Genomic DNA, 17,066 nt, shown 5'->3' on the forward strand with positions numbered 1-17,066 from the left:
AATGTAAATTAATGGATTTGTTTCCAACAATTACATTTCTTCAGGTGAATGTAAGTCATATTTATTGGACATACAAGTAATTTAATTAAAATATAGACATTCTTATAACCATTATAAGAAGTCTAAAATGACTTTTTTCTGCATTCATTATAGTTATTTCAAGATTCTGATGCATCAGTGTTGTTTCACCTGTCCACTAGTTGTCCTGCAGGTTTTCCATGTTTACCTGCTGCAACACACTTGAGTCAGATCAATAATGGGTCATTAAAAGACAGAATTTCACAACAAGCAGCAGGGAAACATGGAAAACCTGCAGGACAGTTGATGATCCTGCATGCTGGGAGGAATAAATGCTACAAACTGCAGTATAAGTTAACATTCTTCTGTGGGTCCATGCAGATTTTTACACTTTAAAACTACTGGATAAGTTACATTAAGAGCATATTCTCTAACCTTAATGCATGTCCATGTTCATCTGCAGGTTTTCTAAATCAGGAAAGCAAAGAAATGATCCAGTGGATGTAAAACTGACTCAAGACTTGCACAACAGGACTTGTTAACACCTTTATCTCTCTCCTATTGTTCAGTCATTCATTTTCCGAACCGCTTAATCCGAATAAGGGTCGCGGGGAAGCTGGAGACTATCCCAGCAGCCTTTTGGCGAGAGGCAGGTACACCCTGGACAGCTCGCCAGTCCATCGCAGGGCCACACAGACAAACAACCACTTACGCTCACAATAACTCCTAGGAGGCAATTTCGAGTAACCAGTGAACCCAACAAGCATGTTTTTAGGCGGTGGGAGGTCGTCTTTCTTCATCAGCAGCGCAGACAAGAGGAGTAAAAGGCACCAGCATCGAAGCAGAAATCAGGAAAGGCCTTGCAGGTCAGTTTGCCTACGTTTACTGATGCATAACGTCTTAATATTTCTTCCTTTCCAAGTTAATCTGACTTGCGGTGACAACAGGTTTCAGAAACGCAGCTGCACCTGCAAAGTGAGTCACTGAGACGGCCTGACAAGGACCCCTGGGACAGGAAGGAGCGGAGAATTTCATTTTCAGCCAGAGGCATGAATGAGGTGTCCTGCATGTGTAGCCAACAGTAATAAATGACAGTCATGTGGGAAAAGCAATGACCAGCACCTGAGTTACTGCAGCTGGACTGAAGCCATCACACATGGTGCGGCTAATCCGGCGTCATTTCACATCTTTATTTTGTTTTCATTCATCTATTTGTCATGTTTGTTCATTTTCCCTGTCTGTCTGTTTGCACACTGAAATCTTGACCTTTTATGGCCATTTTCTGGGCCTTTAGCTGCAACGTTGGGCCGTCTGGTCCGTCCTTTCAACATGCGAGACATTGGTATTCACCACTCCAAGAGGAATGATATGAATAATTCTGAACTCTACGAACACATTCATGAATCTGACGGAGGGTTTTTATATAAAACCTTACAAGCAAAGTCTAAGAAGAGATTTAAGAAGCTTCATTGGAGGAAATTGTTTAATGAGGCCCAATAAGTCCTGCAGGTTCATAGGCGGATCGTTCATTCCAGCAGTGTGGACATTTTACTCATTTCATCCTGTCTTTGTCGCGCTCGCAGCTGCTTCACCTGAATGGCAGCATCCCAGCCTCGGGGGAAGCCAGTTAATATCTGCCAGTTTGAACTGGGGCTGGGCGGATCAATACAAACATTGATAATATTGATGCCGATGCCAGTTATTGGTATTGTTCAATGCAATTGTGATGAGGTTGGTATTTTTCTTGCAGAGGATTTTGGAGGCAAAAAGTCCAAGAATGTGACGGAGAGCTGACCAAAAGTAAGTTTTGCTTCTCAGCTGTGTGATAAAAAGGGACAAATTGTCATTTTATCGTCTTGTGAAGTTGTTTTAAATAATTTATAAACAAAAAAGCTCAAAATAAAATGTGTTTATTTAATGTTTTAACAAAAATTCCCTTGGTGGTTGGTAGACCTGTGAAGATTTCATTTAGGACGCATGGCCAGAAGTGTTCCTCCGGGTCGTAGGGTGGCAGCGGCTGCAGGGTGGTCAGTCCTGAGCCTGTGTCACATGCCCAATGCTAGTTTGTAGCTAAACAGCAGCCATCTTAAGACTTAGACGAGTCTAAGTTGACTGTACACCTCCTGGCTCTTTAGTTGTGGGCCTCAAAGCCACTGGCTGCTTCACCCTGCTGCCTCTGAGGAAGTTCTGATGGCTGATTGAGGCTCTGGGCCCTGACTCCCAGGCCTCTCAGCAGTTTGGTGCTACATGTTGCCACAAGCGTATCGCCCTTGGGCGAGACTCGTCCTTCATCCAGTTAGTCTGTGCCACAGAGGCTGGTCTGGAGTAAAGATCCGGGATCACCACCAAACCACTGCTGACAATTGGTTGGTGTTGGGAGGACATCGTAGGTCTCTGTGAAGGTAAGGCTCAAACTTCAGGTTTCTACAGTGCACACATCTCTCCAGCTGAGCTTCCTTCTCTCCACACCATCCTGCTTGTTTGCCAAGAGAAACTGGCTTTTCTTTTCTACAGTTAAGATGGGGATCTAATGCCTCTTCTCTATCAGTACCAGCTTGTCTCAACTTAACTCGCCTCAACTCGTCTCAGCTCGGTCCGGTTTCTTTTCCATTACAGTTTAGTACCAGGTCTAAAAGGGGCGGGGTTTGTGTGAAATCACTGTGATGTCAGTGTTGTGCACGACAAGCTCTATAACAACACAGGACCTAGAGGCAATCTGCTACTTGGTCTGCGGCTCGCCGGTCGCTGACCATAAATCGTCTCCATCTGTTGGAACCACTTTCAGTCTCGTCTGTTGGATCCACTCCGACCATTGTGATCCTTGACCTGCCGATAGTCACTTTGGAGCTTTTTCAGCTCCTCTCGACGCTGCTGGAAACTCCTTTGCTAGCTGTAGACATCGAGTCGGAAAGCTCTTGATAGATTTTTTTCATTTCGTGTCGCTCCATCTGGTTCCCTCTGTATCCTTTCCTCAGCAACCAAACAGAGAAATGTCTCCGTTTTGTTATGATGATAATCATAGTAGATAAATCACAGAGAAATTTCAACAATAAATGATCAATATCAGTAAATGTATCATTATTGACGACAATTTCCCTGGATTTACTTGGTACTAGATTGATACAGGTTTGCAGTGTCATCAACTAGTTTGAGCTCCACCCCTTTATTGATTCGGGACGATTATCCTGATGGTGAACCAGGCCGAGACTTCCTCTCCATGTGCACAGATCTTCGCTGCCACATCTCAGAAGGTCCTGCAGCTAAAATCTGGATATGAATGCTAATAACGCAGGTGATGAGAGGCAGGAAGAATCTCCATATGAGACATGCATTAATAAAGTTAGCTGAAATGAAAAAGGACTGGACTGGACCGCAGCGTACACCTCTGGGCTTAAATAATGAGAATATCCTTCTATTTTATAATAACAGTTCACTCAGAGATGATTTTTGTTGGTCAGCTGAGTTGTGTGTCAAACATGAGATTATCAGAGTGTCCTGCTAAATAATGATCCTTTTAGTTTATAAGAGTCAAATATGTTTTAGAGCTGCAACTATCGAGTACTTTTGGAATCGGGTACTCTATCGATTATTTAATCGAGTACTCTAATAAAAATATTTTTTTTTTAATAATAATTTGAACAACAAATCCTAGAAACTCAACCAAAGTAAATCTATCAAGGCTGCAATGATTTGTCGACAACGTCGACAATGAAAATCCAGACGCGAAATTTCATTGTCGATGTGTCGCGTTACAAACGCCCGTAATGGTTTTGCTAATAAAATGCTGCTCCAGACTACTTAACGCCGTTTACCAACAGACAGTATAAGAACTCTAAACACCGAGCAAATGACACAAAGCACCACAGGAAGTGCTGGGGGCAGTGTCGTCATGTTGTGCAGCGTCTTTGTTTAAACAACAAAGTAAACTGACGGCGACGAAAGTTATTTCCAAAGTTTGGGTTTATTTCCCGCTAAACAAAGTGTCAAACAGGTGAAATGTGTCGTCTGCCACGCAGAGTTGGCGTACCACGGCAGCACGACAGTCATGCATGAGCATCTGGAAGGAAAGCACCCTGGAGTCATGGTTTCCAGCATTCCGGATGGCAAAGGTAGCATTAGCGAGTAGCGACATGCTGTTGTTACCTCTGCCAAAGAGCTTATGGCAGGCCTCTTCAAACGGCGGCCCGCGGGCCACATGCGGCCCAGAACCAACTTCTATGCAGCCCAGCTTATGTAAAAGAATGAAGATATTAATCAAGAACCTTCAGTCATTCCTACGCTGATGAAGTAGCCTCCAATCCTACAGTTGTGCAGACCTGAATGCAACACTTGGTTGCCTAGCAACATCAACCCCAGCGTGTGTAATGTTTTGAAGTTGTAAGAGTAGCGCAAGCAAGAACGTCGCTCTCTGTCCCAAAACGCTAAATTGTTTTAACCCCGCCTGGACTGATAAGTATTTGTTTATTTTGCCGTCACATTGGAGCACCAAACCGATGTGTTTAAAACGCAATGAGTGTGTGGCGGTGTGTAAAGATTATATTGTATATGTTAAAAGTTAGGAGAAAAATAAGTTCTGACTGGAATTCTCATTATTTTATTTTGTGCATTTGTCCTTGTCATGTGGGACGGAATTTAAAATAGAAAAATTAATGAACTACTTACTTTTCAAAATGTAAATGTTTTTTTTATTTATTTATTCATTTTGACAGATTTATTTTACCTTACTTTATTTTTATTTACTTTATATTCATTTTATTTTATGTAATCTTTTGGGGATTAATAAAGTATTTTTCATTTCATTTCATTTATGTACTGGCTCTGATCATTTTGTTTTTATTTGAAAATCTGGCCCACCTGAACCTCTAATTGAGTAGCCCTGGCTTATGGTTTTACCGGCGTTTATCCGTTTGGTCAGGATAACTCAAAAAGTTATGGATAGATTTTCATGAGATTTACAGGAGTTGTTGAAAATATGAAAAGGAAGAAATTCATTTTGGTGGTGATCCGGATCACTGTTTGGATCCAGGAATGTTTTGAAGGATTCTGGTCCCTGTTTACCTACAAAACAGGCTTTTTCAAGATGTAAACAATCCTTTCAATGCAATTCTATGAAAATTAAAATGTTAAAATATTTATTTTGTTTTCCTTTGTAGAGCTTGGATATGACACTGTAGCTAAGTATGGATGTTTCAAAATAAATTAGTAGTAAGTTGTTCATCTTAAATTTAATATTCAGCTGGTTCAGGAGTCGTTCTTTTAACTTCCTAAAGGACATCATGTTGGGACTGACTGGGAATCAGGGGGACATTCATATGATGCAGATGGAGAGAGTGGACTAAAACATACTGGAACCAGTAAAAAGAGCTGCGTCAACTGGAAGCTCAGATGGTGGGCGGGACAGACATAATCCTAACTAATCAAAAAATTATTTACAGATTAGTCGACTATTAAAATAATCGTTAGTTGCAGCCCTAAAATCTATAACTATATTTGTGAAGCTGTTGCATGTGTTGGTACTACCTAATGCATGAGGAAAATGTGTTTTAAAATGTGATACTTTGGTGCAGCCAACGTGTTTGTGCACGCGCTCAATGTGTGGAGAAATAATTCTCAACCGGTCGCGGATTCCTGCCGTGTAAAAGATTTAAAAGAAGAATTCATGTAGAAAGAAGGACTGACTTGTAATCATGTCCAAAGTATCTATGATCCATGTCCGTCATCAGTCCGGATGAAACAGTACAGACACACTGGAGGCGACAGATTCTGTTTTTACATATTTCATGAATGTTTAAATATCTTCTATGTTTACTGAAACAGTGATGTAGTCCCCCCGAACAGCGCAGTGGTCTGTGAATCCCGTGATGACGCATAAATTAAAATATATCACCACGTGATATTAATTAAACGGAGCCTTGAGGCAAATAATTTGCCTCGATCAGTTTTTGTACTCGAGTTACTCGAGTTACCCGAGTAATCGTTGCAGCCCTAATGGTTTTCTGCTGTGAATGAAGTATTTTATATTTCAAGCTAAAGTTTTAATGAAAATAGATTAAGAAAAATTAATTTTACATACAGAAAAACAGAATCCGTCAGTGGACTGGATGTTCCAGACAGGGCCGTAGTAAAGGTTTTAGAGGTACCGAGGTCCACCACCCACGATGACCCACACACTTCAAGGGACACAAACCTCTCCCTCTCCTTCATGTCCCGCCTGTTTTCTCCACACATTCTGCCTTCTTTCCTCTGAACGTCTCCTCCCACATCTCTCCGACAAAAACGCAATATTTAAAGTTTTCTACGTTTTCTAGTTTGTCTTAATCTGGAATAACAATATCCCAATATAAATATCCCGCTAAGAACTGCTAATGGAAACACCTACATTAAAAAAAATCTCTCACTAAAAGGTTCTTACGCTCTCATAAGGTGGTTTGTGACGTGTCCATATAGAAGTATATTGCAAAACTTTAACCCTTTCATGCATAGCGGCCCTGTACTGGACACCTATTCACAAGCTTTTTCCTGCATATTAATGAATGAGGAGGGTATTTTTGTAAATAAACCACTTAAATGGATGTTAGTGAGTCGTCCAATATGCTTCCACTCACTGGAGAATAAATAAATATATTATATAATTGAACATAATGTAACACAAGTTTGCTATTGCAATCAATAGGAAAAGAAAATGATACAGCTTCATTTTATAGAAGATTTACATATTTATGATTATATATTACTTTATAAATATTTTACAAAATACATTAAAATAAATAAAAACTCAAATTCTAAATAACACTAAAACAAATGTATAATTGCATGTGTTTGTAGAGGTAAAATACTGTATTTATTTATTTTTTATTAAACTATGTATTAAAAGGATTAATGGAAACCGGACACGATGTAGGGGGTCACGTGACCAGTTCATTTCAAGTGAAGGCGAATGCAGGAGGAGACAGAAACTTTTTACAAATAATTAAAGAGAAAAATACAGCTGCCATCTGGAGCAAACAGCAGCCAAATGCTGAGTTTTAGTATCTAACAGAGCAAAACGCAAACCTTTCCTTTCCCATAAACTGTATATAAAAAGATGGACGGAGCCTCCGTAACGTCACCTGTAGGTTTCTGAAGAGCTGAATTGAAGCTCGGTGGGCGGTTCCTGCCATCACCATCTTGGCAGGGGCATGCGTGTCGTCTTCGCCCGAAAAATACAAATATGGGCAAAGAGGTGGAGCTGAGAGGGAGGCTGTGAGCGTCACGGTGGATGATTGACATCGAGCAAACTCCTAGCTTTCTGTAGCTAAGAGCTAACTGAGCTAACCTGGCGATAACAGGAGCTAACCAGCTAACGGAGCGGGCTAAAGCTAAGTCACGTTGTTAACCGGCTAAAAACCGCGGTTGTTCTACGTTCTTCTGACTTGAAGCGGGAGATCGGGTACCTGTCAATCAAAAGGACACGCCCCTAAATATGCCAAACTTCAAGATTAAATTACTTTTAAACGGGTGAGTTAGAAAAAATTTTACTCCCCCCACAGTTGTCATGAAGGTAAACCTGACCTATTAAACCTAAAATGGATTTTTAACCAGGCTGTGAACATGTTTATTTCTGTTGTAAACATTTTTATTTCTGCTGTGAAGTTGCTCTTTTTAACATGGGAGTCTATGGGGATTTGTTCTGTTTTGGAGCCCCTAGTGGATGAAGGGGGAGCTGCAGTTTGGAACAGAGCTTACGATGTCTTCTTAAAGGGACAGAAGCATTCATATACATACTATGAACAAGGCTTGGCTACGAGGTCTGAGACTCATGTCCTGCACAGAGGACAAAAATAAGTTGCATTAGGAAGAAATATGTGGGTGTGAACCAGACCTGCCTGCTCGTCATCACTTAGTCCGAACAGCTGTAGCTGGTTCTTTAACCACCGCATCCTGGTGTGATGGTCTCACCCCAGAGATTGTACCCCAGTCTAAGATTGTAATGGTTGTGTTGCCCTGTCTTCTCATAGAAAGGCTATTTAGTCATCACTGACTGAATCATGATGCTGAGACAACGTTTTCTGTTGTTATTTTCTTGTTTTACCTTTAACCTTTGGTACTTTGATCCCTTTTAAAGGATGTGAAATCCATGAATAAAAGCTGACTGGTGGATTGAAGTCTATAAATCATGTGATCATGCAGTCATGCATTGATTACAGAGTAAAGCTGGGAAATGTAAAAAGGGCTCAGCAGGGGTGCATGGTAATCAGTCTAAAGTTAACTTTCAGTAAATAAATAAGTAAAATCACAGTAAAACTACAACAGCCATTGCATTACATGGACTCATCGTCTCCAAGCAGGCTCCCCATGTGGATGAATGGTGGAGCAGACGAGGTGAGGGTTATGAAGAAGCCTGGCAGCAGTGACAACCTTCACAGCAGCAGGTAGATGGTCTGATGAAGCTACAACATCCCAGCTGGAAGCAGGCACGTGCCATGGAAACATGAGGTTTTATCCCCATGTGCTCTGGTTCCAGCCTGGAATGGTGACTGGCACCAGATCTCCCCCCTCCAGAGCCTGCAGGGTCACAGGCTCGAGTCCACACATGTAAAAACGGGTCATTTTTCAGGACCGTGGAGGAAGAGACCAGAGAGAGAGAGAGAGAGAGAGAGAGGTGGCTCACCAGCAGCGTGGGCAGCCCGGCCACCACGGCGTACAGCAGGATGGGCGGCACTGCGCTCCGGTCCTCCGGTCCCAGGTACGGCTTGGTGTAGGAGGTGTCGTAGCAGAAGAAGCCCTGCACGTGCACAGTGAAGGTGTCGGTGTACTCGAAGTAATAGGCCAACATGACGGTCCCGGCCATGATCACCAGCTGGAAGTACAGCATGATGCAGAGGATGAGTTTCCCAGCAGAACACAGCCTTGATCTCCTGCAAGCTGCCTCCTCTTCCTCTAACCTCACTCCTCTTCCTCTGACACGTTGCCTGTTACAGCTGACCGGCTCATGGCGGCTCAGCTGCGCGCGAGGAGCCGCCGTCTTCCCTCTGATCTCTGCTGCTGAGGCTGGAGACTGTGTGCGCGTGAGGGGAAATGCGCGAGAGAGAGAGAGAGAGAGAAGACGTGGGGCTTTGCTAAGCCTGACGTAAAGCACGTCTGCGTGTGTAATAGTGAAGGAAACACGAGCAAAAATCCACCTGTGTGTGTGTGTGTGTGTGTGTGTGTGTGTGTGTGTGTGTGTGTGTGTGTGTGTGTGTGAGAGAGAGAGAGAGAGAGAGAGAGAGAGAGACTATGAAACCAGTTCAGAAGCAGGAGTAGGAAGACATGAATGGGAAGGAGAGGTGGGAGGGACCAGGTTGTAGGACACCATGCCAGTCTGAACATTCAGCTACTGGTCTCTACTATCCCAGTAAGCTGATGCGTCATGTTACTGGTTGCAGTGCTCTGAGACTGGTTTCTCTCCAGTATGTCACAGGTGTGACATAAACTGTGCACAATGTCAAAACATTAAGGCTGGTCATGATAACAGATGGGTCTGTGATGGGGTGGGTGCATGTATGTGAAAGTCTATTTTAGGCAGGGGTGGTGCTAGAGGTGGGCAGGGGGCCATCTTCCCCGCACCAGTATCACTCATAGACCGTATATGAAAGATGGACGGAGCCTTCACGGTAAAAAGTGAAGCCTATGCTGAAGTGTATAAAACTACAGTTCCTCTTTCATCCACTGGGACTGCAAAAAAAGAGCAAATCCCCATAGACTGCAAAAAATCCAACTTGTATTCTTTGGTCTTAAACAGTAATTTAAGTAGGTTAAACTTGAAAATATGTATTAATGGCATTTAAAGCAATAAGGTTAGTAATCACAACCAAACAAGCAAGTTTGCTCCAAAACAATTAGGTGAGTTGTTAAAAATGATAACTTTAAGTTGGAGTTCAATACAAGGGACAACAGTTCTGCTAATTAATTTCTTTATTGTAAAATTCGGGAAAACCAACTTTTTGAGTTTGAAATTTTCACTTGAAGTCTCACTTGGCTGTGTTGCCTCGACGTGGACTCCACGCAGGTAAGTTTTTATCTAAATTAAGTTTAAATGGTATGGGAAGGGTTGACTAGTGTTGTGTAGTATGTTATAGATTTATGGAGGAGGCAACCTACATATTTTCAACATTTAAACACAAACAGCTTTTCACTCAGCAGCCGTTAGCAGAACTGCTACATGAGTTAGCCACTAGCTTATCTGGGCTGATACCGTTCAAACAGGAGAAAACATGTTATCTTCTACTGGTTAGTACCGTTTAAACAGGACAAGACATGTTATCTTCTACTGGTTAGTATTCAGTTAATTCATGCTCGCCTACTAGCTGAAACTAAAGGAGTAGCCATTAGGGTATTAATGCTAACACATTAGCTGATATTTCATGTAATAGGTATCAGGACAAGATGGAGCAGTTTGTGTCACACTTTTTTGTAGTAACATTTACATCATGCAGAGTTCAATAAAACACTTCATGCTACTACTATTTACATATTAAAACGATAAGATGTAAGTCATGTCAGAGTTGATAAAATTATTATAGTGTAATGGTAGGAAAGGCTAATCTACCTATTTACAATATTGTGTTGGTCAAAACATAGGCCAGCCCTGAATTTACTACATTGCTTTTGATTAAGATAAAGGTCTAAATATTTGTACTATGACCCACTATGGGCTCCCAGGCTTGGATATATTGTCCTTCTGTTTAAAAACATTGAAATACATTTAATTGACCGCCCTGTTTTAGACTGACTGCTGACTTTCTTAACCTAATCTGATGTAGGCGTTGGGTTTAGGTATAGATATAGGTTGATAACCTTAAATAATATATGTTATTTGTAATTAATGTTTACTGCAGCAAAATATATTAAAAATAAAAACACTAAATGTGTACTCTTTTCACCTTTAGGGTCTAGTCTAGTCTTTGCAATTTGCATTTGTAAAATGTTTTGTGTAATGTTTAACATTTCTGCTGACAGCCTTACTAATTCCCTGCAAATTGTCATCTTTGTTTTTCAGATTGAAATGAATGCAGTTCAAGTTCTGCAAGTTTACCAACGCCATGGAAGCTGTTCAGCTGAAACATTATCAGCTACATCACAGAGGTTCAACACGGCTTTGCAAACACAGGGACTGCTGACCTTTCAGAACCATCAGTGCTTTGAAATCACATCGTTCAAGATTGCACAGGGCTGTCCAACTGTTCTTTTTTCATGAGCACAAGTTGTCTTTCATTTTTTTTATATTGATAAAAGCACAAGCTGTTTTTTTATTTGCCTTTTTATTTGATTCAATGCTGCTAGTGTAAATAAAACTAAGGTTTTGAGGATGTATGTTGCATCTGTAATTATTTATGCATTTGATTGGAAATGATTGAAATTAAATTATGAAGTTGAGTTACATCAGCAGTGTGCAATTTTAAATTACTCTTAAATTATTCTGCTATACTAACTTAACCAAATTCAAATGGATTTTGTGAAAGAATTTGAGTTATTACAGTGTAAAATTATACATTATTACAACTTATGAAAGAGTTAGAGCAAGTAAGGATTAAAAGTTATAACCATGTAGATTTTTAAATTGATACAACTTGTGGAACAGTTACCAGAAGTAAAGATGAAAATTCATACAATTTAAAATTATAATTTAGTGGAACTTACAATTGAGTTGTAAAAAAATCCTAATTTAGAGTTGAGCAAACTCAAAAGCAAAACTTAAAGTATTTAGTTTAGCTGTTCAACTTAAAATCTTATTGAAGTTTGTTGCCTTGAAATTTCACTCAACTTTTTCCTTTTTACAGTGTAGACTCCCATGTTAAAAAAAACCAACTTCACAGCAGAAATAAACATGTTTACAGCCTGGTTAAAAAAAAAATCCATTTTAGGTTTAATAGGTCAGGTTTACCTTCATGACAAGTGGTGGGGAGAGTGAATTTTTTTCTAACTCGCCCATTTAAAAGTAATTTAATCTCGAAGTTCGGCATATTTAGGGGCGTGTCCTTTTGATTGACAGGTACCCGATCTCCCACTTCAAGTCAGAAGAATGTAGAACAACCGTGGTTTTTAGCCAGTTATCAACGTAACTTAGCTTTAGCCCGCTTACCTCCATTTGCTGGTTAGCTCCTGTTAGCTCCGGGTTGGCTCGGTTAGCTCTTAACTACAGGCAGCTCGGTGTTCGCTTGATGTTAATCATCCACCATGACGCTCAAAGCCCCCCCAACAGCGCCACCTCTTTGCCCATATTTGTATTTTCCGGGCGAGACGACACGCATGCCTCTGCCAAGATGGCGATGGTAGGAATCGCCCACCGAGCTTCAATTTAGCTCTTCAGAAACCTACGGGTGACGTCACAGAGGCTCCGCCCATCTCTAAATACAGTCTATGGTATCACTGCAGCAGTTAAACTAGTTTTCTTCTTATCGTGACTTCACGTTTCTAGAGGATATTTTGTCTCTGTGGAAGTTCAACTCCTGATGTTGTGATTCTGTTAACCTGAGGTTAGCATGAATATACGTAGCAGTGCTAATCTAGTCCTAAAATAGCACTAGATTAGCTTTATGCTAATGTAAAGAAACCATGTCATATTTAATTTATTTGTTACTGTATTTCGGGACAAAACATTAACTCTGTTTATGAAGAGTTTAACATTAGAAGTGGAAATAAGTTGTAAAGATGCTCAAACATAAGCACGGCGCTATCTAAGCTAGCTAGCGTGACATGATCCACTTTCATTCAAACAGGAAAGCTAGCAGGGATGCTAGTTGGTTTTAAAGTAGCTACAGCATGAAAAGGTGCAGAAATATATTCTGTAACCAGTCTGATTCTGTTGAGAAAGGTATAAGAATGAAAAGAAAAGGATATTTCTGACTTTTTAGTAAAGAGGAAGGACACAGATCAGGAGGAGACACCTCCAGCGCCAGCACCAGACAGTAAACCACAACTGATCTCCTAACTACCACAAACTGTTGCCAACTCCTCAGTAAAAAAAGTAGCTTTTAGCTGTTCTCAAAGTTGCTTAATTTGCATAAATGTCCATTTGCATGTAACGTCATGGACGTTGTAGGACAGAGGAATAACGTTGTGGTGAGAAACAAAAGGTTAGTTAAAACCACCCTAAATATGTTTAGTACTGTGAGTAAACTCTTTTCTGTTGGTTATGTTTTTTTTATTTTATTCTGTCATTGAAATAGGCAATCATTTTGAAAAATAATACTGAACAACATTAGACTCACATCAAATAATTCAACTTTGTCCTCCATTGTTAAATGTTAAATATCAAATTTAACCAAAGGACTGCCATGTTGTGTGGAACTGCAAGCTGCATGTCCAACCCTCCTTTATCCGGGCTTGGGACTGGCAAAAAGGCCGAAGGAGACATTTTGGCAGAGTTACTTTTTTGTAGTTTTCTTCCTTTTAGTATAGCTTTTTTTTTTTTTTTTTTTGCTTTAGCTTGCTTTGGGTGAACCATGGGTGTAGTCCATAGGTGTAGTCCAGGGTATACGCGGGTATACCTTCTTCCAGAGGAGGCAATTCCTGGTCCAGAAAGTGAAAGTCCTGTCCAGCAGCTGTTCCCACCAGTCACCAAACCAGCTGAATTTAATGAGCAGAGTTTATTTGCCAGGTAAACGAGCCTGTTAGAGAAAACACCTGTTCTAAATGGTAGATCCAAAAACATGGCAGGACTTTTACTTTATGGACCAAGAATTGCCACCTCTGCCCACTTCTAAAGCATCTGTGATGCTGCTTTTACAATCACAAATGAATGGACGTCTACCAGCGGCTCAGCTCATGTTACCAAATCCACAATGGTGCAGTTAGCCAGCAGCTGCATTAATTTTAGCATGAACATAGAAATGATAAAGAGGTTTATATGTCTAGCAGCTAGACGCCCGCTGCCACTCTTTCTTTTTTTTAAGGGCAAAAAATTGAGAGTATACCCACTTCTTGAGGGACCACTACACCACTGGGTTGAACTCCTATAATGCTTTTCTTTTTGGATCTGATTTTGAGTTGTCATGTGTATCTTTTATATTGCAGAGTTTAGCATAGAAATCAGTTTTAGGAAACAGACAGTATGTCCTCGTATCGACTCCAATAGACAGCTTCAACCAGCCTTTTATTTCAGGGTTTGATTCCCACTCCTTTCTGTACTTTCTAGTATACAGTTTAGACTGAGACGTGATGAGCTGGAGAAATGTTTAGCTTGTGTCACACACACACTGGACGAGGTGAGTAAGTGACTGAGGCTGTGAATCAAATCACATGTAATTGATTATATTATCGTGACAGTGAAAAACTTTGCAATTCACATCCACTCTGTAATTCAGGGTTGGATCAGTGGTTGGTGCATGTGGAGTCGTACAGGTCCTCTCTGCTCCTCTGATTGGCTACACCTGCAGCTGGAGGCGACTGTCAGAGTGGGCGCCTGGTGCTTTGGGACGGGAGAGGCTCCCGCTGCTCCTTCCTTACAGTAACTGCAGAACAATATGTGCCTCCAAAACACCAGAAAAGTCTCCAATAACTCCAGTAAAAGCTGCTAGATTTGTCGCTAGTTGCTTTTAACAGAAAAGTCGCCAGATTTAGTGACAAAGTCACCAAGTTGGCGACAGCGCCACCACATCAAGCTTTATACCGCACCCAAAACAACCAGCTTACCTTTCTATGGACCTTTTTTAACTTGTTGATTCAGACCATTGATGTAAAGATGTTTTGTTTCTCACATCTCTGATGCCACTACAGTAGGGTTGGTGCTTGTCCCCTCGTGCCACCCCTGTTTCAGTCAGAGAACACAACCCAGTGAGCTGAAGCTTCATGCGACTGGCTGGAATGGTCTGGGACTGGTTTTTCTCCAGTTTGATGAGCAAATGAGAGCAGTTACAGAGTAATGATGATAAAGTCAGGATGTTTGTTACCTATGTTGGTTTCCTGTGTGAACAGGTTGCATTTCCACCACAGGAACCAAGCGACTCTTTGAGTCCTTGTCTCCCTGTTTACACAGCAGGAACCGGAGACCACCTTGAGCCTTGCAGACCATTTCTGACTGGTTGAGAACTCCCAGCAGTTTATCTCTAGCATTCAGTCCTCTCAGACTAGATACCCACCAGCAGCAGGGGTCTCAATAACACAAGTGAACCTTCAGACACTCCTCAGGAAGGTGGACAGATTGCGTTAACGTGGCTTCCTTGCTGGCAGGCCTCTGGGCTTCTGGAGAGCGATCCCAGTAGAGCTGCTCGACAGCTGACCACTGAGGCGGTTCTCACCGCTAAACAGCAAAACAATATTCATCTTCATCTGTATAAAACACCCAAAAAGCCAATAAATGTGTGTAACATGGACAGATTTTGGGCATTGATGGCTGAGGTGGACTTCCTGAACCTTGGACCTCAGCAGAAATGCAACAGACACGGGATGGAATGAGATGTTTTACAGATATTTTCTCTGAGCGGCGTCCTCGGCTGCAGCTGCAGCTCTGAACAGGAAGCCAAGCGGCAGATTTCCATCCTCAGCGACGTGCTTCTGGCTGACCGCAGGTTGGATGGAAAGGATGGTTTGGGCTTCATGTGACGTCTGAGGCAGCATCTACAAGGTGTCTGCTGGATGAACGGGGTGATGAGCGTACAGGTGAGGCGGTACACCTGTGGATTCCTGCTGGAAGGTTTACTGGCTGCAGGGTTAAACATGAAACCGCCCACCTGGATGAAACCTCCATGTACAGGTGAGAACATCTCGTTCCTCCAGCAGGTTGGGACGTTCTCTGCGTTCCCGTGTGGTTCTGTCTCACATGCAGGACTCAGTGCTGCCTTCCCCGGGTTCACACGGAGATAAAGGTTTTAGTTTGTTTTATTGTTCTTCTAATACATAAATAAAAATAATCCTCATTTTAGTTTGCTTAAATGTTTATACTTCTTTCCATCCCGTCTTTTCATTTGCCAAAACCCAGAATTATTCACCTATCAGGAAGAATCCACACACAAGAACAGAGGATATATTTCAGAATGAAAACATCAAAACAAACATTTAATAAACCTGTAAATGATGAGTATGATGGCGCAGCGGCAGACTCGCAGGTTGGAATCCAACGTTTCATCAGCAGCGATTCATAAATCATGAGAGTCGGATGTTCCAGCAGGAGAACGTGAACAGAGTGAGGCTGCAACAGGTGGAAACATGGAGAACTTCCTCCATGTGCAGATTTTATCTGTAACAGCAGTTTCTGCGTCGTCATGAAGACGCATGTGGCGAGGACAGCAGCTTTTTAATGACGTTTACGTTTACCACTGTTCCCCTGCAGTAAAAGCCCACGTGCACACTCTCTGGAGCCGCTGCCGTGCACGGAGGTCTGCTGGAGGAGCGCGAGGTCAGAGGCGTCGTCGTGCGCCAGGGGGAGAGTCTGCATCGCCTGCTGCTCCAGTCGGACTGAGAAGTAGAGAACGCACTTACTGCTGCTTTCTCCATCACCGTGGGGTAACCAGGCAACCGTTTCCATAGACACCTTCAGGTTTTTCACCAGTAAAAACACGTGTGAGTGAAACACGGTTACTGCGGTAAACTGGCAGGACACGATGCAGAAACGTAGACTGACTTAGATTGTTCCCATCTGCTGGACATCGCATGGCGTTCACGTCCAGATGTGTTGCCATGGTTTCACTCTCAGACATCAGCGTTGAGGTGGATCTAAAAACTTCCAGCCCATGTTCGTCAGAGAAGAACAAACATCCCAACCTGCTGAGGAAAATCGTGTTCTGCTCAGAGTTCAATCCAAACGAAGACACACGAAATTTTCCACAATTCTGTGTGCTGATGACATCACTGTGCGCTCTGTGTGTCATTGGGGGCTGTCTGCTCTTTGATTGGACAGTTTGAATTAGTTTTCCTCCAATCACATAGAGGTGTGAAGAGAAAAGGTTTCAGCGGGCCATCCAGTCTTCTTCATTTCTAAAGCTCATTTGAAAACAACCAGTACTACATGCCCGACCAGAAACAGCGACCAGTGCAGCACGCCCGACCAGAAACAGCGACCAGTGCTGCACGCCCAACCAGAAACAGCGACC

The 17,066-nt window shown here is 42.0% G+C and overlaps 1 protein-coding gene across 1 annotated transcript in view; it reads right to left on the minus strand.

The window, feature by feature from the left end:
- plppr5b (phospholipid phosphatase related 5b) overlaps positions 1 to 8,872 on the minus strand; it is a gene marked incomplete at its 5' end in the record, with an annotated part of 80,883 nt that extends 72,011 nt beyond the window's left edge. The window contains one exon of the mRNA XM_079259376.1: positions 8,669 to 8,872. Coding sequence (XP_079115502.1) covers positions 8,669 to 8,872 — 204 coding nt within the window. The remainder of the gene's footprint in view (positions 1 to 8,668) is intronic.
- Positions 8,873 to 17,066: the final 8,194 nt, after the last annotated feature.

Source organism: Telmatherina bonti (assembly GCF_933228915.1).
Source record: "Telmatherina bonti genome assembly, chromosome: 20".
Classification (NCBI taxonomy): domain Eukaryota; kingdom Metazoa; phylum Chordata; class Actinopteri; order Atheriniformes; family Telmatherinidae; genus Telmatherina; species Telmatherina bonti.